This window comes from Schistocerca nitens, chromosome 2 (genome assembly GCF_023898315.1).
Source record: "Schistocerca nitens isolate TAMUIC-IGC-003100 chromosome 2, iqSchNite1.1, whole genome shotgun sequence".
Classification (NCBI taxonomy): Eukaryota; Metazoa; Arthropoda; class Insecta; order Orthoptera; family Acrididae; genus Schistocerca; species Schistocerca nitens.
Genome location: NC_064615.1, coordinates 959,158,921 through 959,185,598, shown reverse-complemented (window position 1 = coordinate 959,185,598; position 26,678 = coordinate 959,158,921). Strand labels below are relative to the sequence as shown.

The 26,678-nt window shown below is 42.0% G+C and overlaps 1 protein-coding gene across 1 annotated transcript in view; it reads left to right on the top strand.

The window, feature by feature from the left end:
* LOC126234737 (dehydrogenase/reductase SDR family member 11-like) overlaps window positions 1-26,445 on the top strand; it is a 76,835-nt gene extending 50,390 nt beyond the window's left edge. The window contains exons 4-6 of the mRNA XM_049943483.1: window positions 1,758-1,887; window positions 18,816-18,968; window positions 26,080-26,445. Of these exons, the coding sequence (XP_049799440.1) occupies window positions 1,758-1,887; window positions 18,816-18,968; window positions 26,080-26,124 (328 nt within the window). The 3' untranslated portion in view covers window positions 26,125-26,445. The remainder of the gene's footprint in view (window positions 1-1,757; window positions 1,888-18,815; window positions 18,969-26,079) is intronic.
* The last annotated feature ends 233 nt before the right edge of the window (window positions 26,446-26,678 follow it).

The window sequence follows — 26,678 nt, the reverse complement described above, 5'->3', positions numbered from 1 at the left end:
AAAAATCTCTGTGGTGCGTTTGTGAGACTTGCGAAAATTTCGCGCAAGAGTTGAACTTCGTACCGCGAAGTCGTGTCGAACTTCAACTCTGAACAACCGCTGTGGGACATAGTGGTTTCAGCTTGCGGTTGGACTTCGAATTGTGTTTGGTTTATTATTATTTTTCGAGAAGTATTCTCAAATGGTTCAAATGGCTCTGAGCACCATGGGACTTGAATATCTGAGATCATCAGTCCCCTAGAACTTAGAACTACTTAAACCTAACTAACCTAAGAACATCACACACGTCAATGCCCGAGGCAGGATTCGAACGTGGGATCGTAGCGGTCGCGCGGTTCCAGACTGAAGCGCCCAGAACCGCTCGGCCACACCGGCCGGAGAAGTATTCTCCGCTCGCAACGTTGTTCATCTTGGGATTTCACATATTGTAAAAGAAATATTAAGTGAATAATTGCTGAATAATTGTGATTAATATTTGAGTGGCGCTGTTGAACTAACTCGGTAAATATGTGAGGTCAAATCAAGAACACTAAGCAGTATTTCAGTCAAATCTGTCATGAACAAGTTAAAATAAACTCCAATATTTAAAATTGTGTTGTGTTCACCAAAAATTATTCCTGTCTGCTAAAATTTGTTTTTATAAACTTGATATCAATTTAAAATTACTGGGGAAAGTGCAGCGGATGTGGTTAGCACCCCTAAGTCCTAACGTAGCCAATTCAGTTAGTAAGTCCAACCACATTTTACGGAACCCCAAGGGGATGGTATGTAGGTGCTTGGGTGACATCTGTCTTTTGTTTTTCATGCAGAAGCACGTGAGGGCTCAAGCCATCTAGTTTTACTAGGCTTTGAACTAAAAGTATTGTGATGACCCGGTGCAACCAGTGTGTTTCTCCAGATCTCGCGCATAGAGAGAAACCGTAGCACATCGCAGATGGTTTTCTCGACCCTGAGAAGCTCGCAAATGAGTATTTCTCGTCCGTAGTAGCTCGCACTCTCCATACAGCCAATCACCAGCCCAATTACAAATGGAACACCTACCACTCCAGAGATCAAGAGGCTATCAGAGAACCTCGTGCAGCTCATACTCAGTTCAGTAGAAACTTCTAAAACAAACTGCGATACATCCTCCATTTATAATTCAGCCAACCAGATGCGTTTCTCCGTCTTTTGTCTTTTGTCAGGAATACACCCAGATACTTGGCTTCAGAACTTTCTGCGACCATTAGCCCGCATTTGAGGCAGGCATTCCATGTGCAATCCTCGTGTTAAGAAAGGCAAGTCGCAGTACTTATAACATCCTATCACTACGGACTTACGGTTTCACCATCATCTCACCCTCAGCTCCTTAGCGATCACAAGTCCATAATGAAAAGCCCCTTTCTACCAGCCTCAAGACGGGGCGGCATTATTAGGCCGTAAACGCTCGGCATCCTCTTTTCAGAGCTGTAAAACTTACCTACGTGCAGCATGTGCTCTATGTCCCACGTTCACCCCGCTGTCAGAGCCAGCGGGAAATTACACTCAAAGCATGCACCTCTACAGAAATGTTAGTACAAGGCTACTCAGTATCAACCAATAAATGCTTAATAATTCGATAACCTCAGCTAAAAAGTGCTATCCCTTACTAAGTAAGTGAAGTATGAATTGTCAAAATTATTCTCGTATGGTGGCTAAATTTTGTCGACTTACACAGTATAAATTCTGTATCTATATAGTGCAGACAGTAGAAATTTGCTTCTTTCTCTTGTTTCCAGTATATTTGGACACATTATGCCACTTGATCCATTGTACTCTATGTACCATGCCAGTAAGCATGCTGTCAAGACCCTGCTTGAAGGGCTGAGGAAAGACCTGGTTGCCAGGAAGAGCAAGATACGATGTGGGGTAAGTTTCAGATGCATTATGTTATTACATTTGAAAGACTCTGAGCAGAAATTGAGTTGTTGATTCTGTGGTTAAGTAAATATACTTATCAATTATGCAGATTTTTCTAAGCAAGTAAATGTGTATGGAAACTGCAGAATAGGAATATTAGTGCTGTTAAATAATGGAAATAGTCATGGAAACTCCAAAAATCTGATTTATATCCAGACGGCATATTACTCTGTAGATAACACAGCGTTAAAAAAGACATTATAGGAATTCAGGCTTCAAGACAAAAGTAAGAGGTTAATTAATAGAATCATTACTAACACAATCTCACAGACGACAATTCTACTTTGTAGCAGACTGTATGCCCAACTAAGACTTTCTGTCTGTCTGATGCAATGCTCAGAGTTTCGTCTCGAACCTGAAACCCTGACTTCGGCAACAGAATTCATACTGGCTGAGTTACCCACACAAAGTCCGTCTTCTTATTTCCATCCTACCATTAACTCCCTCCTGTGTTCCAACTCCCTCTTGCGTTCCAAAATTCTTAACAGGTCCCTAGAGGTAACTTGCTTCATTGACCTCCCTGAAAGAATGAATATTCCCAAGAAATGTAATGAAATAACCTCCAGTCGGGAGACAATATTTAGTAAACAAAATTATCAAACAGTAAATACGTGTAACAGTAATTCTTTATTCCCGGTAGTATTCCACACACAATAGAAATTCTCTAGACTGGTATGACGTATACATTGTTCAGCAATTACACTTGTAGCGGGGAACTGACCATTTTATCTCCCATGATGAAATCACTCAGAACAGCTGAACCTACGTTCTGACGCTGTTCCCTCCATAATCTATCTGCAGGTAAAACCGTAACTTGACAGCTACCCCAGACCTGTTGTTTCATCCACATTGGCCATCTGCTGTCACCCATGGCTCATGTGGTGTCTTTTACCCGCAGTAACTTAACTGCAAAGGTGGAACCTATGTTATATTTTCAAGTGTAGGTCAGGCAGTAGGAACAAAATCGGGACATTGGGCTGAAAGAGAAACCATCGGACATGGAATGGAATCTGACGCTGTCAGAAAATGACAGAAGACCTTGGGATGAATACAAGGCTCAACTGAACAGAAGACAGACTGAAATGCCTGAAGAATGCCAAATCAGGATGCCCACCCCAAAACAGAATCACCTCATCACTTATAATGCCCTCATATCAACCAAACCCAACCTCTGGAAGGCCCGTGTTCAGGAGTTTCCATATCCTTCCCCCCAATCCTGTTCTAGATGGTGTTGAGTTTCCCATGGTATCATCTTGTCATTGGTGTGCTCAGTTTCCAATGTACCACAACGAACAGTCGAAATTACGTCTCCCCACTGTGTCAATCGAGGTAGCAGGCTTCGATCCCTTTTGGAGAATCCCCCTGCAGCGACCAGTGTGGATATAAGAATCCAAACTGTGCTCCCGAGGCAGTCTCACACAAGGTACCTCTCACTGTCTGCACCCACCATAATTTCCCTACCAAAAGTTTGCAAGGATAATATCCCATTAAGACCCATCATTAACTTCCGAAATGCTCCATCCTACCACCTAGCCCAACAAACATACACACTACTGAAAAAAACTGTACACAATTGATAACAACAGGAATCTGGAAAACGCAAAAGAGGTAATCGACAGAATCAAGAACATACACATACCGGACACAGCAACCCTCATATCATTCGACGTCACATCAACGTACACATGTATTCCAATAAATGAAACAACCAACATCATCACACAAAGATTAAAACAACAAGGGAACACACCAGACACACACATCAATGAAGTAACTACCATACTCATGACAATAGCATCACAAAATTATTTTGTATTCAACAAAGAATTTTATTCTCAACACGAAGGACTGCCAATGTGATCACGAATCAGTGGCCTCCTAGCTAGCATATTCATGAACAACCGGCAAAACATGATCTTCAGTCACATAATAAAGCCAAAAAACTACAAAGTTATATACTGGTACCGCTATGTTGATGACATAATATGCCTGATTGATGAATCACATACACACATAGAACAGCTACACAATGAAATAACAAAAATTACGCCCAAAAATCAACTACACATTACAAACAGAAACTAACAACACACTACACTTTCTAGATCTCACAGTACATACAAACAACACACACAACTTCACAATATTCAGGAAACCGACAACCACAAGCACCATCATTCAGAACCTATCAAACCACCCACTGACACATATGCATGCAAACTTCAGATTCATAGTATACAGATTAAACAGAACACCCAAGAACAAACAGAACTACACACAATAACTAAACACAATAAAACAAGTAGCAGTAGAAAATGGTTATACTACCCATATGGTACACAACTTAAATAAAAAAATATGAAAACAATACAAAAACGAACATATCACACACACACACACAAATCCTCACCCAGCACAGAACAACACAAAACACAAACAATGGCGACACACACAAGACACAGAAGAGCAACAACACACACACAAAACGAAATGCCACATACTCACCTACAATTAAAAGGTTGTTCATAGAATAGGCAACATATTGAAGAAACAGGGACTCCAAATAGGATACAGGACAGAGAACATAACACAGAAAAAGATCAGAACACAAGAAACACCCATTGATAAATTTGACAGATCAGGAATATATGAACTCACATGCAACACTTGCCAGTCAGTGTACATAGCCGGCCGGTGTGGCCGAGCGGTTCTAGGCGCTACAGTCTGGAACCACACGACCGCTACGGTCGCAGGTTCGAATCCTGCGTCGGGCATGGATGTGTGTAACGTCCTTAGGTTAGTTAGGTTTAAGTAGTTCTAAGTTCTAGGGGACTGATGACCTCAGCTGTTAAGTCCCAAGTGCTCAGAGCCATTTGAACCAGTGTACATAGGACAAACATGCAAAAACTTCAAAACCAGACATTCAGAACATCTCAGAGCTTTAAAAAGCAACAGCTCCCATAGCACATTTGCTGACCACCTTGTAGCCAACAATCACCACCCAACCACAATAGAAACAGACTTAAGAATACTAAAACCCAGCCATAGCCCATACAGAAAACTGACCATTGAGGCAAACTTCCATATACAGGAGGCAATAGTAGAAGGAAAACAGGTCTTCAACGAATACAATACACTTTGCAAGGGAACACTATTTAACACATTAAAGGAATTTTACAAATAAAAACAGCACAAACAGATAAAGCCTACACACACACACACACACACACACACACTCACTCCGTCACACACACGCACTCACACACACACACACACACACACACACACACACACAAAGATAAAATGTAAACAAAATTCAAATTTGGCGCCGAGCTCTCTGGTGAACAAATGAACACTGACTGGGCTGGAACACACAACAAACCACAATCACACTGTATTTTGGTGAAGTGAAAAGTGTTTTACTACGTTATTTGTCGATAATACTTGTTATAGTTGCGTGTGCATAACACCTCAGCATGACACGGAGAATGGAAGTTCTTGCCACACGAAAACCTAAGTAAAAACGAATATGGGCGCCAAAACATCGCGACAAACTAAATTACATTGTAGAAGATAGGTAAACTCCTAGCAAAAAACTTTCTCGTCAACATGATTTGGTTGCAGATGACAAGCTACCTGTAGTAATTAACACACAAGGGATCCAGAAAATTCATGCACACAAAATGTAAAGGTATTTACAAAAAGAAACGATCTGTTGGTTGAACTAAAGATTCACATAGTTTATAATTATTTAACAAAAATGTTCACATTGCAGAATAAATGAAAACGAAAACCCACTGATGATGGCACAGTGGTGCCGTAACATGTTTAGGTACTGAGAAAAAACGGTGTTTCGCATAACTGGCGGACCTCACATTCAACAATTCATGTTTATGACTTTGACATATGAGTGTTCATTAAATATTGTTATGTCTTTGGTCTCAAGCTCTATAAATGGTTGTTATGGTGCTAGATGCACAACAACCAGTCCAGGACAACCTTAGATACCATGTAACCATCATTTCTAAGCAGATCCAGATAGAATGAAATAAATATGTTTTTCGTGTGCTCCAAACCATCATTTTCGGCCAGGACTCCAACATATAGCCACATTTACAGTGCTATTAACAGTAAATGAAGATGTTTTACTTTACCCAGTGGTAGCCAGATCTCGCCACACATTGTGTTTAAAGCTATGTGTCAGCCTTCCTGCACATTTACAGTAGCTTCTTCTTTTTGCAATTGCAGTTCTTATTGTTGCTTTACGGCAGTTGCATTCGACATACACTCCAGTTTTCGACTTTTGTTTTAAATGTCTCCCATTTCCAGTTTTGTTTTCGTACACACAAAATAGTAAGTGCACCAAAAGGTGAAATTTCGTTAATTGGGGTGGTTTGAGAGTGTGTAAGACTTTTACTCTTTTTCTTAGGACTTGTCGAATGACATTATTTCTGGGTACCAGTCCTAATTCGGTGATCTCTATACCCAACGATGTGGTGGAGGACAGTGTCCTAGATTGAGGAAATTACGTTTGTCTTCCTTTAATGTAGCACTTCTGCGTTGTACTTATGTCGTCTGTGTTGGGGTCAGTGTTCAGAATCTCTGCACAGTTTACACATACATAATTAAGGCCATATGCAGACAGAGCATAACTATAAGCTTTTCTCGGTCTTGAGAGTATGGCAGACTTACCTGAACACCAGTCAGTTTTCGGTTATATTTATTACCCCAGTGGACAAACTAAAGAATGTTGTTATATATCACACAGAAGATAATATGTAAATTATTAGTTAACTGACACTACATGGGTGCAATTGGCACAGAAGACAGTGGATCACATTGTAAATAGTGTTTGTTATATTTAACGGTTTTACACAGAGTCAAATACACGATCCATTCTGTACTAATAAATTGTTCCTTCCAGTCTGGCAATACCTTGTTCCTTAGCCAAGGAAGACGTAAAACTTTCCTGTAGTCACATGTCTGAACGCTTCACAAAATATGTAAGGTAGTGCCTCTGATTACTGATCAAAACGTCCTCAGTCCTGGCTTAGAAACCCGCTACCGCTTATGTTTTGATTAATGATCAGCATTGGCGGCGAACAAATCCAGCATACGAAGTCACCCTCATTCTGCCAGCGGTCTTGGCAAAGAGGGATGACGAACGGACAGAGGTTCAGGGCACTCTCTTGTCGTAGGGGTGGGAAACTGCCCATAAGGCAGAAGAATCAGTAGTGATCAACGGCATGAAGATGCAGAAGGCAACGTAAGCCATTACATTAAAGACACGTAACGTGTAACCACAGGATATGTGGCCCGTAATGGGAAAAGTGTCATGATGATCTCTCCACTTGCAAAACATTCCGGAATAGTTCCCATTCCGATCTGGAGAGGTCACTGCTAATGGGAAGGTGACCATGAGGAAAGGTTGAATAACAAACGAAAGGATAAGATTCTATGGGTTGAGGCGTGAAATGCCAGAAACTTGAACATGGTATGGAAGCTGGAAGAACTGGGAAGTGAAATGCAAAAGTTCAGTCTAGATATAATAGGGGTCAGTGAAGTGAAATAGAAATAAGAAGAGGATTTCTGGTCAGACGAGTATAGGGTAATAGCAACAGCAACAGAAAATGGTGTAACAGGAGAAGAATTCTTTATGAATAGGAAGGTAGGACAGAGAGTGCGTTACTGTGAACAGGTTAGTGATAGGGTTGTTCATATCAGAATCGACAGCAAATCAACACCGACAACGACAGTTCACATATACGTGCGTGCCGACGTCGCAAGCTGAAGATGAAGAGATAGAGAAAGCATATGAGGATATTCAAAGGTAATACAGTATGTAAAGGGAGATGAAAATCTAATCATTATGGGGGACGAATGCTGCTGTAGGAGAAGAAGTAGAATAAATATTTACAGGGGAATATGGGCTTGGGACAAGGAACGAGAGAGGAGAATGTCTAATTGAGTTCTGCAGTAAATTTCAGCTAGTAATAGCGGATACTCTGTTCAAGAATCACAAGAGAAAGAGGTATACTTGGAAAAGGACGGGTGGTACGGGAAGATTTCAGTTAGATTACATCATTGTCAGACAGTGATTCCAAAATCAGATTCTGAATTGTAAGACATACCTGGAGCAGATATTGACTCAGATCACAATGTAGTAGTGATGAAGAGTAGGCTCATGTTTAAGAGATTAGTTAGGAAGAATCAATACGCAAGGAATTGTGATATAGAATTACTAAGGAAGGACGAGATACGCTTGAAGTTTTCTAAGGCTTTAGAAATAGCTCAGTAGGCTGTATAGTTGAAGAGGAATGGACATCTCTAAAAGGGCAATTGCAGAAGATGGAAAGAAAAAACATAGGAACTAAGAGAGTAACTGCAAAGGACACTTGGGTAATAGAAAAAGTACTTCAGGTAATCGATGAAAGAAGGAATTGCAAAAATGTTCAGGGAAATTCAGAAATACAGAAATACGAGTCACTTAGGAATGAAATATACAGGAAGTGTAGGGAAGCTAAGATGTGATAAATGTTAAGAAATCGAAAATAAATGATTGTCAGACGTACAGACTCAGCATATAGGAAAGTTGAAACAACCTTCGGTGAAATTAAAAGCAATGGTGATAAAATTAAGAGAGCAACGCCAATTCCAGTGCCAAGTGCAGAGGAGGGAGGGGATAGGTGGAGAGAGTACGTCGAAGGCCTCTCTGAGGGGGGATGAGTTGTCTGATGTGATAGAAGAAGAAACAGGGGTCAATTTAGAAGAGATAGCGAATCCAGTATTAGAATATCAAAGATTGGAGAACGCAAGAGCAAATAAGGGAGAACAGATAGATAAAATTCGATCAGAATTTCTAAAATCACTGGGGGAAGTGCAAAGAAAACGACTATTCACATTGGTGTGTAAAAGTGCATGGGTCTGGCGACGTACCATCTGACTTTCAGAAAAATGTCGTCCACACAATTCCGAAGACTGCAAGAGCTGACAGGAGCGATAATTATCGCTAAATCAGCTTAACAGCTCATGCGTCCAAGTTATTGACAAAAATAATACATGAAAGAATGGAAACGAAAATTGAGGATGAGTCAGAGGGCGATCAGTTTGAGTTTAGGAAAGATAAAGGAACCAGAGAGGCAGTTCTGACATTGTGGTTGATAATGGAAGCAAGACTAAAGACGTAGTAGCCCTTAATTTAAGGAATAAATGTCTGAGAGTGTACGTTTGGAGCACAGCATTCTATTTTAGTGAAAAATGGAGTGTGGGAAACCAAAACAGAAGAGACTCGAAGCTTTTCAGTTATGGTACTACAGACAAACGTTTAAAATTAGGTGGAGTGATAAGGTAAGGAATGAGGAAGTTCTGGACAGAATTTGAGAGGAAAGGAGTATGTGGAAAACATTGACAAGGGGAAGGGACAGTATGATAGAACATCTGTTAAGAGTTCAGGGAATGACTTCCATGGTACTACAGGCAGCTGTAGAGGGCAAAAACTGTAGAGGAAGACAGAGGAGTTTACCCAGCAATTAATTGCGGACGTAGGCTGCAAGTGCTTCTGTGTGATGAAGAGGTTGGCAAAGGCGGTCCGCATCAAACCTGTCAGAAGACTGGTGACTCAGAAAATTAAAGTGGTGCTCACTGATCATTTTGTTCACAACAAGGTTTCTGATTTGACATTTAAATATACCCTACCATTGGTAGTCATCCACGTTAAACAGTCTATTACAACTGCCTTAATGCTGTCCACAATCACACCGATGTTTTGCTGTAGTGTTCTTCCATGCAAAAGTCGTGGATTGATTTTAGGTAGTCGTTCATCTCGATTTTATTAAAGCTTCCGGCGAAATCTTTCGTTATGTCTTAAACCAAAAGGCAATAGTCGTCTACACGTAGCTGCTAACAATATTAAAGACTGGTCTTCCATTAGAACAGCCATTTTTATGCCAGCTAATTTTACTTTATATGACATAGCTACAGGATTTTTACAGTTCTTCGAAATGGTTTTCAGTGTTTTCTTACAGATTTTATCCAATATTCCTCTTGCGGTTACACTGCGATTCTCGAGCAGGAGTGACGACAGTGGCGAATTTACTAAGTAGATAATAGTTAAATTAGACACACGCCTCTTTCTTTAACATGTTATCTAAAAAAAAACTAAACTCCACCCGAACAGGCCATGGAGGCCCAACGTTGCCGACTGACCGCTGTGTCATCCTCAACCCACTGGATGCGGGTAGGGAGTTTCATGTGGTCAGCACACCGCTCTCCCGACCGTATGTTAGTTTACGAGACCGCTGCTTCTCAAGTACTTCCTCAGTTTGCTTCACAACGGCTGATGTCACCACACTTGCCAACAGTGCTCGGCAGACCGGATGGTCAGTCCTCAAAGTGCTAGCCCAGCCCGGCAGCGCTTAACTTCGTTCATCTGACGGGAACTGGTGCTACCACTACCTCAAGGCCGTTGGCTCTGAAGGGAGTAAGGACATTTAAATTCTTCTTGCTAACGAGCGTACCATTTTCGGTGTAATTTATCTTTCCAGTGTCAGAAACATTATGTTAGAGGTTCACCAGTAATAACCATAGGCCGAAGCGTTCGTCAGTTGGTCTAGTCCTCTTCCCCAATAGCTGAGGCATGTTGAGCGCTTCGACTACCACAGAAGAATGATCGGTTGTGGCTGTCAAGGTTCCTTTTAGACTCGTTATAAACAAAGATGGCGCACTTCTGATCGCGTAATCTTTCGGCCATAGTTTCTGAGTTTGGTTGTAATTTGCAATCCATTTGTAAACGGCTATTTTGTGGCAAGGTTTCCGTAGAAAGGAGGGAGACTATCCCAGCGAATGGACAAAACAGTGTAATACTGCATCCAAGCGTGATGGTTGGATTGTGCAGGGCGGGGGTAGGGTGGTACCCGTGTATTTATAGCAGGATAACGTCGACAGACTGCCTGAAATAGCGATCTATGTGTGTATGTGTGTGTGTTTCATTCTTGGTTTTGGCCATTAGCATTGCCATTTGGATGAATAAGTGGATACCCTACTTGGATAGAGAGTCTGTATTAGTGTTGGATGGTACAGATAGAAATAGCAAAATTACAGCTGGTTATGTAAGCAATATGAGCATATTTATAATTGCATATTAACATATGAACTGGATAAATATTGAAAAATGACGTGCTTTATCTAAAGCAGCCCCACCTCTTTACTCATCAATCAAACCCCAAACCGCATAGGTATCGTGGTAATAAAATATGTCACAGATACAGCCTTACAAACTACAGACAAATATCATCACTAAATCGACATTACTGAGGTGGCTCTGCCTTCCTGGAGTGACAAGGATGCCTTGCCTCTCTACCTGTTTTACACCTATGTTGCTCTACGATTGATTATAACTTATTGTACCTGCAAGCCGGAATGAGGAGTTTCCTTGCTGTCTACCATTAACAGAACGTAGATTCGAACCTAACGCCTGATGCGTGACACCTCACACCTGATTCCTGATGCATCACGACCAATGCGTAACGCCAGACAGCCCTAAAAGAAACTGACACACGTGTACACACGATAGTACAATTCAGCTAGGAGTTTACAATTGGACTGCAAGTACGAGAAAATTTAGAATGAATGAGTGGAAAATAATGTGATCAGAATTACAGCCCTGTTTGATGTTTAGAGTGTAAAACGAGGATTGTGTGGTAGTGGAAAGTCTTCTTCTAATGTTCCAAACATACCTCACCTATTAGTAAGGGGAAGAGACCAACTGATGAAAGTTTTGGTTTGTGGTTATTACTGGAAAACATGGATAATCTTATTACTGATATCGGCAGTATAAGTTACACATCCATTAATAAATATGTTTTTGTGTATACGACAATTATTTATTTGGTTGCTTCCTATTTCCCACCTTCTCATTCACAGAATTCAGGTAAGTATTGAACACATGGAGAAATAATTCTGGAGACTTCGTCAGTACGACGATCAAAGCACAAGTGGTCGATGGGCACCTGCATCCACTGTTCCTTCAGAGCCTCTGTGTATAGGGTAAAATTCCATTCCTCCAATGCGTAAATTAATGTGTACGCAGGGTCCAGGGTCCGGAAAATGAACTCGCTTCCTGGCATTCACGTCTCCAGTAAGCACGGCACAGCTGTTGCTGTCAAGTGGGATATCTGCGTGTTCTCTAGTTGCAGCAGCAGGTCGCAGCAGCCACGGTGCCTAGCCATCGGTTCTTTGTTTCTCAACCTTTGTTGATACCGAGAAAAGTCTTTTGGACCTGATCTGTCTCTCAGGTTGCATCAGCAGGTCGCAGCATGCATGGCATTGCTGTGTTCAGTCATCAGTTTTCCAGTTCCTCTACAGCCGCACGTCGTGCAGCAGTTGGCATTGTGATTACAGTTCACGGTAGCTGCAGATCGATAATGGTCATTAAACCATAAGGGAATTTATGTGCGTGTAGGAGGTAATATGTGCAGAATGGAAGTACGCCCAAATTCCTTTCCAGAACCAACGCCTCAATACAGTTCTGCTGAAATAATGCAGGTAACATTGTTGCTTAAATACAGGACATAGGACGCTAAATTAGCAACATACGACGAGTTGCCTCTTGTTGCTAAATAGCAGCTGGATGAGCTAAGTGAAGAGGAATAAATTTACACTGGTTGTGGCGATGAAATTGTGTGTTTTCATAGTGGCGGTGTTTGGAATCATTGGCATGAAAAGGATCCCCTTTGGACAACAGACACTGTGTGGTTCTCCAAATGTATGTTTCTAATTCGTGTAAAGGACACTAACTCCGTGGCTGCTACCTGTCGAACGAAAAATGAGACAACTACTGCAAACGAAGTGTTAAGTAATAAACTTCAAGGAGATATCCTGAACAAAGCAAAGATACTCGTCTGTGTAATATCTTCTTCCAGGACGAGGTGGGCGCGTTGTTCCACTCACGTGAACACATGACAGCCTGTGTTAAATGTGCAGTCTCCATTTTCTCATGTGTTGCATGTTACGTGCCTATACTATCTATAGTTATTCATTTAGTATTCAATTCATTCAACGTAAACAAGACAGCACAAGCAGAAAGTGTTTTTTTCACCAAATTAATATGTAACTGTTGTGAAGCACAATAAACGTCTTTTTTTCTTTTTTTTTGTAAAGAAGTTGACGTATGCTATCATAACCATATCCACGAATTAAATGACGTATTTACATACGTCTATTAAAAAGTGCTACACAGAGTGCCTCGATTATATGCAACAACGCTAAGACAATGAGAAATTTTCGTGGCGCTTTTGTTTGTATTACGATATCCATGCACATTAAAGAAAATTTAGGTGCGCGATATTTAATTTATGCTTGCAAAGTGTGAGACGTCTCGCAGTAAATTATAGTCCACAGCTGTTTCTCGAGATATCAACTCTGATGTTGTCCTTGGAGATGCCACATATGCCAGTGCTACGTTCTATCATTGTGTGTGTACAAGCTGTACATGTTCTTCTATTCTCTAAGAAATATCTTTGGTAATAAGAAACACCTTATTCTTTCCTTCCTTTTTTAGTAAGACAGTTGTGTTATGCACGTGTTTGTGGTGTTGTAGTTGGCTACTGGTTCCTATTTTCGCAAGACATATTTTGCAGAATGCAACTGCACGGATAGAATACTTACAGTAAGTATTCAACAAAGTGAACAACACTGCTGATGTTGTTTTTAACAAAGCTTTTATAGATCCTTATAACTGCAAACTGCAGTTATTTACATATAATTTAGCAGGCCACGGCTAATTGTAATAACAGCAATAACGGCCAGTGGAAAGCATGGTTTATATTTTTTTCTATTGAATAACACGATGCATTATCGCTGTCCCCTATTAATCTATGCTTGAAAACTGTGTACAAATAATGAAATATATACGTTGAGGCTGTGTTGTGAGTAGTTAGATTAAGTCTGTCTATTTGAATGCTTAGCTAACACAAATTTTTCTACAGTTATAAACCTAGCCAGGGTAAATTTACGATGCTGAATTTTTAGGCCTAAGCCTGGTCAGGATAGTTTTACGACATCGGGTTTAAGGCCCAATTTCTAAGAATGTCAATTGGTGAACTCTACCACTGGCCCACATACTTCAGAAATTTGGCCACTAATTTAATGACTGTCTGTACCTTTGGAAATTAACCTATGCTTTCTTTTACCCTACAGACCTTTTCTTTTTTTTAGCGATATTGTGACAGCGTTTCTTATGTATTAACCTCAGATAGTAATATTAACAATGTGCTTCTTGCACTTTCCCAGAAATATTTCGTTAGACTGTATGTTGTGGGTAGTTACACTCAGTCTGCCTGCTTAGCTGCTTACAGACACTTCAGAATGTGTGCCAAACCTTAAATGCAAAAATAATTAATTTGCAATCAGTTGGAGGTTCAGATTGCTATTTGAGCCATCTGTTGTGTAGTACAATGATCGAACAATAGGGCTTGATTTTACAGTGCAGCCATCTGCGAGTGACACGAGCAAGTAGGATGCCAAAGTGGACTTGCTTATACACTCCTGGAAATGGAAAAAAGAACACATTGACACCGGTGTGTCAGACCCACCATACTTGCTCCGGACACTGCGAGAGGGCTGTACAAGCAATGATCACACGCACGGCACAGCGGACACACCAGGAACCGCGGTGTTGGCCGTCGAATGGCGCTAGCTGCGCAGCATTTGTGCACCGCCGCCGTCAGTGTCAGCCAGTTTGCCGTGACATACGGAGCTCCATCGCAGTCTTTAACACTGGTAGCATGCCGCGACAGCGTGGACGTGAACCGTATGTGCAGTTGACGGACTTTGAGCGAGGGCGTATAGTGGGCATGCGGGAGGCCGGGTGGACGTACCGCCGAATTGCTCAACACGTGGGGCGTGAGGTCTCCACAGTACATCGATGTTGTCGCCAGTGGTCGGCGGAAGGTGCACGTGCCCGTCGACCTGGGACCGGACCGCAGCGACGCACGGATGCACGCCAAGACCGTAGGATCCTACGCAGTGCCGTAGGGGACCGCACCGCCACTTCCCAGCAAATTAGGGACACTGTTGCTCCTGGGGTATCGGCGAGGACCATTCGCAACCGTCTCCATGAAGCTGGGCTACGGTCCCGCACACCGTTAGGCCGTCTTCCGCTCACGCCCCAACATAGTGCAGCCCGCCTCCAGTGGTGTCGCGACAGGCGTGAATGGAGGGACGAATGGAGACGTGTCGTCTTCAGCGATGAGAGTCGCTTCTGCCTTGGTGCCAATGATGGTCGTATGCGTGTTTGGCGCCGTGCAGGTGAGCGCCACAACCAGGACTGCATACGACCGAGGCACACAGGGCCAACACCCGGCATCATGGTGTGGGGAGCGATCTCCTACACTGGCCGTACACCACTGGTGATCGTCGAGGGGACACTGAATAGTGCACGGTACATCCAAACCGTCATCGAACCCATCGTTCTACCATTCCTAGACCGGCAAGGGAACTTGCTGTTCCAACAGGACAATGCACGTCCGCATGTATCCCGTGCCACCCAACGTGCTCTAGAAGGTGTAAGTCAACTACCCTGGCCAGCAAGATCTCCGGATCTGTCCCCCATTGAGCATGTTTGGGACTGGATGAAGCGTCGTCTCGCGCGGTCTGCACGTCCAGCACGAACGCTGGTCCAACTGAGGCGCCAGGTGGAAATGGCATGGCAAGCCGTTCCACAGGACTACATCCAGCATCTCTACGATCGTCTCCATGGGAGAATAGCAGCCTGCATTGCTGCGAAAGGTGGATATACACTGTACTAGTGCCGACATTGTGCATGCTCTGTTGCCTGTGTCTATGTGCCTGTGGTTCTGTCAGTGTGATCATGTGATGTATCTGACCCCAGGAATGTGTCAATAAAGTTTTCCCTTCCTGGGACAATGAATTCACGGTGTTCTTATTTCAATTTCCAGGAGTGTAATTACATTTTCAGAGTTTGTGGGAAAGGGTTTATGATAAAAAACGGCTATTCAGTGAATAATAATTCCAATTTTTTTACTTATACTTTATGGCAAATGTTGGTCTTTAATCGTTTATAGAGAAATATGCAATTTACCCGTTTCCATATTCAACGGCGGATAATATAGACCTTCAAATCAAAGTTACCTCTCTGAGGACTGGTGAATCACTCCTTAAAAGAAATTTTGGAAGGAAGTCACGCAAAAATAGCTGCAGAGTGGAAGCACGAGGTGCGCGGTAGCAAGGGGCTGTGGCTCGGGTGGGGTGTTCTTAATGCAAAATTTGCAGAGCTGTTGAGGGGTGGGTGGATGTTCTGTTGTCTGCGAAATATGGTATGCGTGCGAACTGCAGTCGCATGACATAAATCCTCAAATGAGTGGAGATAAGGAAATGCTGATGATGACATCAGCAAAATAAGACATGCACAATTGCATGAGATTTTCCTGAATGATCTCCACGTTGGAATCATAGGTCTCTCTTCTCTCCTTGCCCTACTACTTCCAGAAAAGACCAATTTAGTGTTGTAAGATTTTTGCACTTGGATTTAAGAACCCAAATAGAAATTAAATTGAAATGAAGAAATGGTTTCTTAGGATTTCGTGAGGTAAGGGGCTATGATTGTGAGAGTTTTAAAAAGTAAATAATAAAATTAGTTAGAGAAGATGAAAATACAGCTGGATAGATGCAGTGGTCAAAGATACGACCATGCTGTATCTGTAAGAGGCAAACACCAAGGTTTGCAGTCAACAAATAAACCATGGATCCCAAATATGAAATTATACATTGATTATTACACAAAAAAATTTGCTACTAAATGATTCCATAGTGAATATATTGGAACTGCAACAGTTTTACACAAAAACCATGCATTTAAGCGTTCATCAGTGATGCTGTGGTTCAGTGGCAACAAATAAAAGAAAATATTGAACTGAAAGACGTGTTAGACTCTAAAGAAACTGTGCCCAACTAGGTGGTCTTCCAGATTTGATTCATTGTCGGCAAGCAGAATTTCATACAAATTTTGCAGTGCCTATCCCGTATAATTTTGAACAATAAAGGAAACAGAGAGAGAGATGAAGCTTGTAATTTCATAATATATGAAAACTTCCGATTTTTTCAAGCCTCTTGTATTCCTCATTAATATTTTGAAAAGTACTGACTTACTTTCTATTCAACTCCATTCTACCACTGTTGATGTTTCAGGACACAGGTTCCTATGCTAGAGCTGTTCCTCAACACACATTCTGCAATCCTCTGAAGTTGGTCGCATTATTCGTGGGACACTGTGTTTCTGCGTGTGCGTGTGTGTGTGTGTGTGTGTGTGTGTGTGTGTACACGAGTATATGAAGCTCTGGTCCTTCGTGTCCATCTCACGTTTTTGCCAGATCAACTATCCCATAAGACGCACGTACAAATTTTCTCTATGTTTCAGTGGGAGATAAATCAAATCGTTACCTTCAATTTGACAGAACGTAATAGAAAGCTGACCGTGAAAGTTTAACTGCCAAAAAGTAGCAAAATGAGGATTTACGTAGTTTTACTTACGTAACACAACTACTGGATACGGATTTCTGAAGACTTTTGACTGAGCAATATATGTATAAGTTGTTCCACTAACTAGGACAACACGCCATTCTATGGATACATTACACAGTTACTGGGAAGCATCTGTCTCATAACACTGACGTACGATTAGACAAATAGTAGTCTCGTTAATATGGCTGAGTGAGACTAGGCTTCAACTGTAGAGTTCATATGACAAACATACGTGACTCTTAGGACGGTCAAAGAAGTATGCACACGATATGCCAATCAAATTCATCCAAGGAATTCTCTAGACTGACACCATCACCCACATGAGGACATTTAGTGAAGTCAACAGCATACATTCGATGGCGTCTAAAGTAAGACGTTCAAGGAACTCTAAATGAATTACATCACAGAAATTGTACTTGATTTACGAGTTTCATATTATTTGAACTGTGAAAATTATTAAAAACTTTACGCTATATCTTCTAGACTGTACAAGTCATGTAACTTAGCTGTAAAACCCATACTGCTCATTGTATGATGACTATTAAGAAAGAAAGGAACAATTGGTCGTAAAATGGAAACCGCAGTGAGAATCCGATGAAACTTGGCTCAGATGTGTTGCGCAGTTTATCTTGTCCGCCCGTAGATAGTGTCACGTCGCTCTTTTCAGTTCTGAGCGTGCACAGAGGGTGCAAAATGCCTAGAAAATAGCGTCTATCGCATTATGTGAGTGCCTGTCTGCAGCTTTCGCCTGATTTAATGCAATTCCACATAAAGTAACTGCCACGCATTTCCCTCTTCATGACAACTCTCGGTCGCACATTGCAGGGGTGGCGAAGACGCTCCTGCAGCGTTTTCTATGGGAAGTGTTTGACCACCCACCATGTAGCTTGGTCTTTGCTCCCTCTGTTTATCATCTATGCGCAAATGAACCGCCGGTTATGAAGACAACATTTTAGCACAGACAACGAGCTGCAGTCCAGCATGGAAAAATACGGAAATTTAGGAGGCGGCCTTACTTGAAGAGGGTATTGTAGAGTTGTTACAAAATTACGACAGATTAGTAACTCGGAGCTGTGCTATGTAGAAAAGTAGCAGGAATATGTAGCTAACTGTTACAAATGTAACACTTTTTGTTTTCACAGTTGTTTCCGTTTAGTGATCGATTGTTCCTCACTTGCCAAACAACCTTCTTATATGTAATATACTTGAACTAGTGTCATAAGTTCGAGAATCACACAAATATCCGTAGATAAATAGTTAATATGAAGGAGCAAAAAAAAAAAAAAAATTGGAAAATCTAACACAATCTTCTGTTTTCTCACATTTGATCTTTGTTTTAGGAAATATCACCAGGACTTGTGAAAACAGAATTATTCCATGCTTTAAAAAAGAATACGCTTGAAGTACTCGAAAATATGCGTATGCCTATCATGGAATCTGAGGACATAGCGGATGCAGTAATCTATATGTTATCGCAACCTCCACGTGTTCAAGTACGTACTCATAATGGTCATTTAACTAGACAATTCTTCTTCCTAGAAAAATTACGGACCTGTATTCTATGACAGGTAATTCTGTATCTTGCACAGTCTACATTAAAACGATAGGTATTAAAAGTCTAAATTTTTTCACTATTATTAATGTTAATAAATAAAATATTGGTGGTTACAAACGTACACAGCCCATCTTAGAGAACCATTAAATCTATATTAAGGACTAATAATAATAATAGTGATAACTGAATTACAACTTTGAGGTACGATAGTAAGATTTACAATATTGGCAGTTTAGCAGTGGGCATGAAGAATTTATGCGACACAGACGAAGCTGATTGGATAAGAAATAAAACTAGCAAATTTAGTTCAGTTAATTCAAAAGAAATAACGGAGGTTATAGCAAGTGTAAGAACAGAAAGATATGAGAATTCTCTTGTGTGTAGCTGTGAAAAAAATACTTTAGGCATTATTTTGAGTTCGAGCACAAAAGGTGAATATGCTCTTCTTTAAGAGACTTTAGCAGAAAAGTGAGGAACCAACTACCTCAAAAATTTTGACACCTTGTGAACTATTCGTACTCTTTTAATACTGAACATTCTATTTCCCTTTTCCTCAATCTCTCTTTGTACAGAGGTGATTATACCCTTTATCCCATTCTCACTGTTACTCTCTGTATATGTATATCTCTTCCCAATATCTACTTCGTATCCCACTGGACTTTCTCCTGTCTGTCTCTCCCACTGTCATTGTCTTCATGCCTTTCTCTTGCTCTTCCTTATTGCTGTCTCCTTCTGTCACTTTTACTGTCTCTCTTTGTCCCACATCCATTGACTTCTTCCCATTCTTTTTCTCTCCCACGTCAATATCTCTTTCTTTCTAGCTTACAATATGCTATCCTTTTCTTCAGCCATCATTTTCTCCTCTCCACACTTGTCCTTTGGGATGGTTGCCTTGGGGCTTTGACGCCTAGGCTAGGAAGCTTTAGCACGTGCGTGGGTTGGGGGAAGCAGCCAAACTTTTTCATGTCTTAGGCTGGGGCGGGCTGGGGGTAGGGGCGGAGAGAAGGAGAGTGGCTTCCAGACCCCAAGCTTATGTACAGTTCCACTCATCTCTCTCTTTCTTTTGCACTGTCTCTTGTCTCTTTGGTTCCAACTGTTATTACCTTCATCCATCACTTTCTCTTTCACTGCCACTTCTCCCCTCTCTCCCTCTCTCTTCCAATCTCTGTCTCCATCCCTCCCTCCCTCCCTCTCTCTCTCTCTCTCTCTCCCTCTCTCTCTCTCTCTCTCTCTCTCTCTCTCTCTCTCTCTCCCCTTCCCTCACTCCCTCTTTCTCTCTCTTCTACCGTCACTGTTTCTCAGCTACTCTATTACAGCACGAAAAGGCTATAGTATGTTCGCATACCAAAAATTTATGGTGAGGGAGGTTGAATGGGTATTCAGGCAGCTGCTTACCCACTTTTCTCTGGATTTTTTACAGAGTAGCGTAATCGTCTTTTATTGTGCTGTGACAGGAGCATTTCTAAGCTGGTTCCCTTCCTTCCCCTGTTACAGTAGAGTGTGGCGCTTATACAAAACGAATTCTGTAGGTCAGTAAAGTTCAAAGCGTGCTGCTAGATTTGTTACCCGTCGCATCGATCAGCACGCAATTGTTACGGAACTAAAACTGGAATCCCTGGAGGGAAGACGACGCCCTTTCCGCCGTCTGCAGATGGATTCTACTATCGCCAAACTACATTTTGCGTCAGGACCACGAAGATAAAATGAGAGAAGTTAGGGGTCGCAAAGAGGCTTATAGGCTGTCGTTGTTCCTTCGCTCTGTATGCGACTAGAACAGGAAAGGAAATGACTGGTTGCGGTACCTCGTACCCCTCGCCATGCACGGTACGGGGGCTTCCGGAGTTCGGACGTGGATGCAGAAAGTGGTTGAAGGACGGCGGGTTCACGTGGGTCACAACATTGTGGACCTCCACCCCTCCTCATAGAACGTGAAAACAGAGAGGCTTGCCCACACTGTGAAGCAGGCTAGGCGGTGATTTGTGGCAGATGTGACGACAGAGTACAGTGCTGGTGCACGCACAAATGTTGCAGAAAGCAAGGCACGAGCCTCAAAAGCAGACGACTCCAACGTGCTCCCACGCCGACCGAATAATTACGATTGCTGTGGGTACTGGATAATCGAGATTGGACGGCGGGTCAGTGGAAAAGTGTGACCTGGTCGGACGAATCGCATTTTTTGCGTCACCAGGTTATTGATTGTGACGAATTGTTCGCCATGGATTGAGGCCGGTTGGCTGAGTATTGTGCTATGACGGACATTTATCTAGGCTTACACAGGAACTGTGGAAGTAATCGAAGTCACCTTCACTGCTGTGAAGTACGTGGACATTATTATGTCATTATGGACCACCTACATCTCTCCTTGCTTGATGTCCTCCCCGATAGCTCTGACACCTTCCAGTAGGATAACGGTCCGTGTCACAAGTCGGGAAGTTATCAGATGGGCGTTACAATGCATTCACCTGACTGTCTTGATCACCAGTTTCGTCTGATGTGAACCAGATAGAACATATCTGGAATGCTATCGGGTGCCAGCTCCGTTCCCAGAAACCGCAAGTTCGTGATTTGTGGTATCTGTTCGTTCTAGTCTGACGCCACATAGCTCAGGAAACCTACCAAGAACTTCACCATTCCATACCACGCAGAATGGCTGCTGTATTTTGCTTCAAAGGTTGACCAATACGCGGTTAAGCAGCTGGTTCTGATATTATGTCTCTTCAGTGTAAGTATTTCTGTGTACGCTGTTGGGGTTTTACGGGAATTACATAAATCTTTGGGTTCCTCTCAGTCCGTGCTTGATTATTCTCGTTCTCTCTTCCACAAGCCTGCAAATCTTAGAAAGTTCTGCGTGAAGAGAACAGATGGAGATGCATTTCATTCTCAGTATTAAAAAAGGAAAGGGCAACGTCATATAGATGCATCACTAGCTGCAGCTCTACTGCAGTCGTTATACTTCTTTGTTAGTAGGTATTAAAATAAAGTTATTGACATTTGGATTCGGTGCATTGAAGTGAGTCTGAGCAGGGCAGGGGTGTAGTTGAAAGCGTGCCGTACTTCTGTCACATCAGAACCACTGCGTATATTCTCAGCAGCTGCCTGGCTGGAGGCCAGAAGGTGGGCGAGGATGGTCGTTCGCGAACTGCAGGAACACACAACGGTGCTCTCTGGTTGGCTAGCCGCGAGTGTGCGCCAAATACTGGCCCAGCAAATAGACACAGGTACTTAGTCATACAGCAACATTTGAAAGATGGCGAGAAATGATAGCTTGAGATAGAGGTTCACTGGAAAAATAAGAGAGGAATTTAACAGTAGCATATACTGAAAGATAATATCAAAAGTACACTGCGTAAGAGGATGGCTGTATAACAAATCTTTTGATACACATGCCGGTGAACTCTTGTTCTTAATTAAATAATCATGAAGGAATATGATAGTGTTGTTATTGTTGTGGTCTTCAGTCCTGAGGCTGGCTTGACGCAGCTCTCCATGCTACCCTGTCCTGTGCAACCTTCTTCATCTCCAAGTAACTACTGCACCATACATCCTTCTGAATCTGCTTAGTGTATTCATCTCTTGGCCTCTCTCTACTATTTTTACCCTCCACGCTGCCCTCCAGTACTAAATTGGTGATCCCTTGATGCCTCAGAACATGTTCTACCAACCGATCCCTTCTTCTAGTCAAGTTGTGCCACAAATTCCTCTTCTCCCCAACTCTATTCAGCACCTCCTCATTAGTTACGTGATCTACCCATATAACCTTCAGCAACGTGATAATAACAATGTAACAATGTTAAATCGTATTCCCACTTGTGGACTGCCAGGTAATGGTTACTATTACTATTTCAGTTTAAGTGTAGTTGTAATATCTGTCCTATTCTGAAAGATGTTTCTTCAAAGGCACACACTGTTCACAATCTATTGGGGTACATAAACAGGAACCACTTTCACGGCCAAACCATACATGTCTATCAGTCACTTCTTCGTAAGCATTATTAGTTTCTTCCTTCTTTCATAGTCAGTTACATTGCTTGACAAAATATGTGAAACATCCAGAATATACTGTCGGATTTCAACTTAATTTCGTGGATGTACACTTCATCGTTGGGTATGTCTATGCTCAGACTTGTAATTTCCTTTAAGTGATAGAATGGGTATCGGAGTGCATTAGTGTCGGTCATGTCCAGTGTCATAACCAGTCCTCACAGAGTATACGAGGGGCATGAACTGTGTCAGGTGTTGACTGACGACTATGAAGGACACGTAGATACCATGTCCTCGAGTGAAACAGCATTACCTTCACTTGACAAAAACACGTGAGTTCTTCATCTGCCCGCTAGGTCGAATCGTGCAATATCCAGATTTGCGACGTGGCCTTATTCTGGACTGCATGGGAATGTGTGGGCAAGCAAACTCATAATCAAGATTCCGGTTCTCTACATCTGACCGCGAAGAGGGAGAATCACTCAATTGTGCACCAATGTGCATATTACCACTTCATACCTGCGCCTCTCATCCGAGAAAATTTATTCAACAATCTGCCTGATACCGCGCCATTGGTCAGAGACTACCAGCAGGTAGACGAATTACCGTCCCCTGCGTAGCATGACGTCACCAGCACGACAGAGATAGGTGCGTTTCGACTGGCGCCGTGACCAGAGAGCGCGGCCTGTTGATGAATGGTGTCACACTGCGCTGCGCGGTGAAACGTATCTGTGCACGACCCCGGATGACCATCGTCAGCGAATATGGCGGCGACCTGGGGGGAGGTCCTGTTCTTTCAGCGATTCAGAGAGGAATAGTTCTTTTACATCTGATCTCTTGGTGTGACAAGCCATCAGATTTGAGTTCAGGTCAAATCACTGAGGATCCCATGACCGCAGAGCGATACGTAAGAGATGTCGCGCGCCTGGAAGGGTTTCCTCTCATGCAACAGGATCGTTATGCCATTTTTCAATGCGACACTGCACTTCCACACATGACACGTGTCCTTGAAGTGTCTGGATATACAGAGTAGGTCTTGTGGCCTGCAAGATCGCTAGATCTCTCCCGGACAGAACATGTGTTGGACCAGCTCAGTCGTAAACTCTGCCTCAATGCGAGTTTCTATGGTATCGCGGACGCGTTACAACAGTTGTTGGCCTGCTTGCATCAGGGTAGGATACATTTTTATGACAAACTTCCTATGCGAAACTGTGAACGCATCCATGTCAGGGGAAGTGAGGCTGTTATTAAGGTCGTAGGAAGCGTTACCCGATATGGGCGAGACTCATCATGTCTTCTGCGGGAGGGAGTGCTAGACAATAAAACCGATGTTTTGGCCGAGGCTGCAGCAACCTTCCCCTGGGTACATTGCAGTAGTGGGGGAAACATCGGGTTTAGTCATCTAATGACAGTTTACAACAATAAGTGCCTTTATACCTTGAAAATGTATACGTCAACTGACAACAGATACGGTCTTAGAGGAGATGTGTTCACAAAATTTAAATTGTATTTAGGTACCTGTGTTCGTACTATAACATATACAGGGTGTTACAAAAAGGTACGGCCAAACTATCAGGAAACATTCCTCACACACAAATAAACAAACGATGTTATGTGGACATGTGTCCGGAAACGCTTAATTTCCATGTTAGAGCTCATTTTAGTTTCGTCAGTATGTAATGTACTTCCTCGATTCACCGCCATGATTTCAAACGGGATACTCTACCTGTGCTTCTAGAACATGTGCCTTTACAAGTACGACAAAACATGTGTTTCATGGACGATGGAGCTCCAGCACATTTCAGTCGAAGTGTTCGTACGCTTCTCAACAACAGATTCGGTGACCGATGGATTGGTAGAGGCGGACCAATTCCATGGCCTCCACGCTCCCCTGACATCAACCCCCTTGACTTTCATTTATGGGGGCATTTGAAAGCTCTTGTCTACGCAACGCCGGTACCAAATGTAGAGACTCTTCGTGCTCGTATTGTGGACGGCTGTGTTACAATACGCCGTTCTCCGGGGCTGCATCAGCGCATCAGGGATTCCATGCGACGAAGGGTGGATGCATGTATCCTCACTAACGGAGGACATTTTGAACATTTCCTGTAACAAAGTGTTTGAAGTCACGCTGGTACGTTCTGTTGCTGTGTGTTTCCATTCCATGAGTAATGTGATTTGAAGAGAAGTAATAAAATGAGCTCTAACATGGAAAGTAAGCGTTTCCGGACACATGTCCACACAACATATTTTCTTTCTTTGTGTGTGAGGAATGTTTCCTGAAAGTTTGGCCGAACCTTTTTGTAACACCCTGTACTTACTACCAACACAGTGTTTTAAATCATTGTTTGTTGATTGTTTACTGTCTGTGACATGTATTTTATAGTTACAGTATTTACTATATCTACATATTTATTAGCTTGCTGATGTATACTCCACAAATGTAAACAAAATTAAAATTTATAAATGACAATAAACATTCCAATACTGTCAACAGATTTTTCGTGCAGTGTACTGTTGTACCAACCAGCGAAATGAATGCATTTTATTACTGTCACACATTAAAGAAATTACTACATACTGTACTGCTGCAACGATATTAAGTTATTGACATGCGGTATGACATAACATAACCTGCCATGCTATAACTGACTCAGGTCATTACCTAATTAGAAGTAATCTTATACTAAGATTTTAACTTTCCACACACACAATATACAAGACACATAACTGGCAGACAACAGGGTAGCATGATCAAATACAGAACCAGGCGCTTAAGTTGAAGAAACAGGAGGCTACTGATGGCGGACTCACAGTATCCGAAATACATTGCGAGTTAGTAAAATACCTGTAGTGAGATTAGACAGTATTTTTTGGCAAATCGACGCAATGACTTTAATGCACACACTGCTGGTACACTTGGTGAGCATAACACACTAAAATTATTTTAATAAAATGTCGATTTACATCTTTATTTTGACGCCCTTGGATATCTCAGTGATTTAGGTGTGTTTGTTCTCGTCTGCCTGCTTGTATGGTTGCGAATAATTAACCATTTTCTGTTGCAGGTCTGCGATATTATCCTTCGTCCAACCGGAGATTTGTTGAACTGATGAAAAATTAAAGTGCTTCATAAAGTTTGCGAAGGAAACTACGATTCTCTTAAAGTAGGCGTACTTGCATATGCGACGCTAAACGTAATAGAAAATCCAAATACAAGTGTAAACAACCATGAAAATAATTTATCGGTGTAGTCTTTGGCAATGGAATTCTATAGATTGTAGCTTGGTTTTAAACGTTAATCTTCCATCAGTAGATATGGTCAAATTGGAAAAAGCTCAGCTAGCCTAAGAGCGGAAAACTGCATCTGTTGTATTACCATTACCACAGTAAAAGAATAAACAATGAGAAATAAATTTGGCAAACAACGTATCACAGAGAAACAGAATCAGTCTATTCGTATGAAGCAATCCAGTGAATTTTCTGAGGTTCATGGGCTAATTACTTAGATGTGTGTCAACAAACTTTATTAACACAAGTATTCTGTTATGGAGTGAATGATCGTAAGGTTCCCGTGTCACAGTGAGAGATTAAAAATTAAGATGTGAGTGAATGAAAACTTATGAAACAATTCACGTAATTGGATGGGGTTAACAATTTCAGTTGT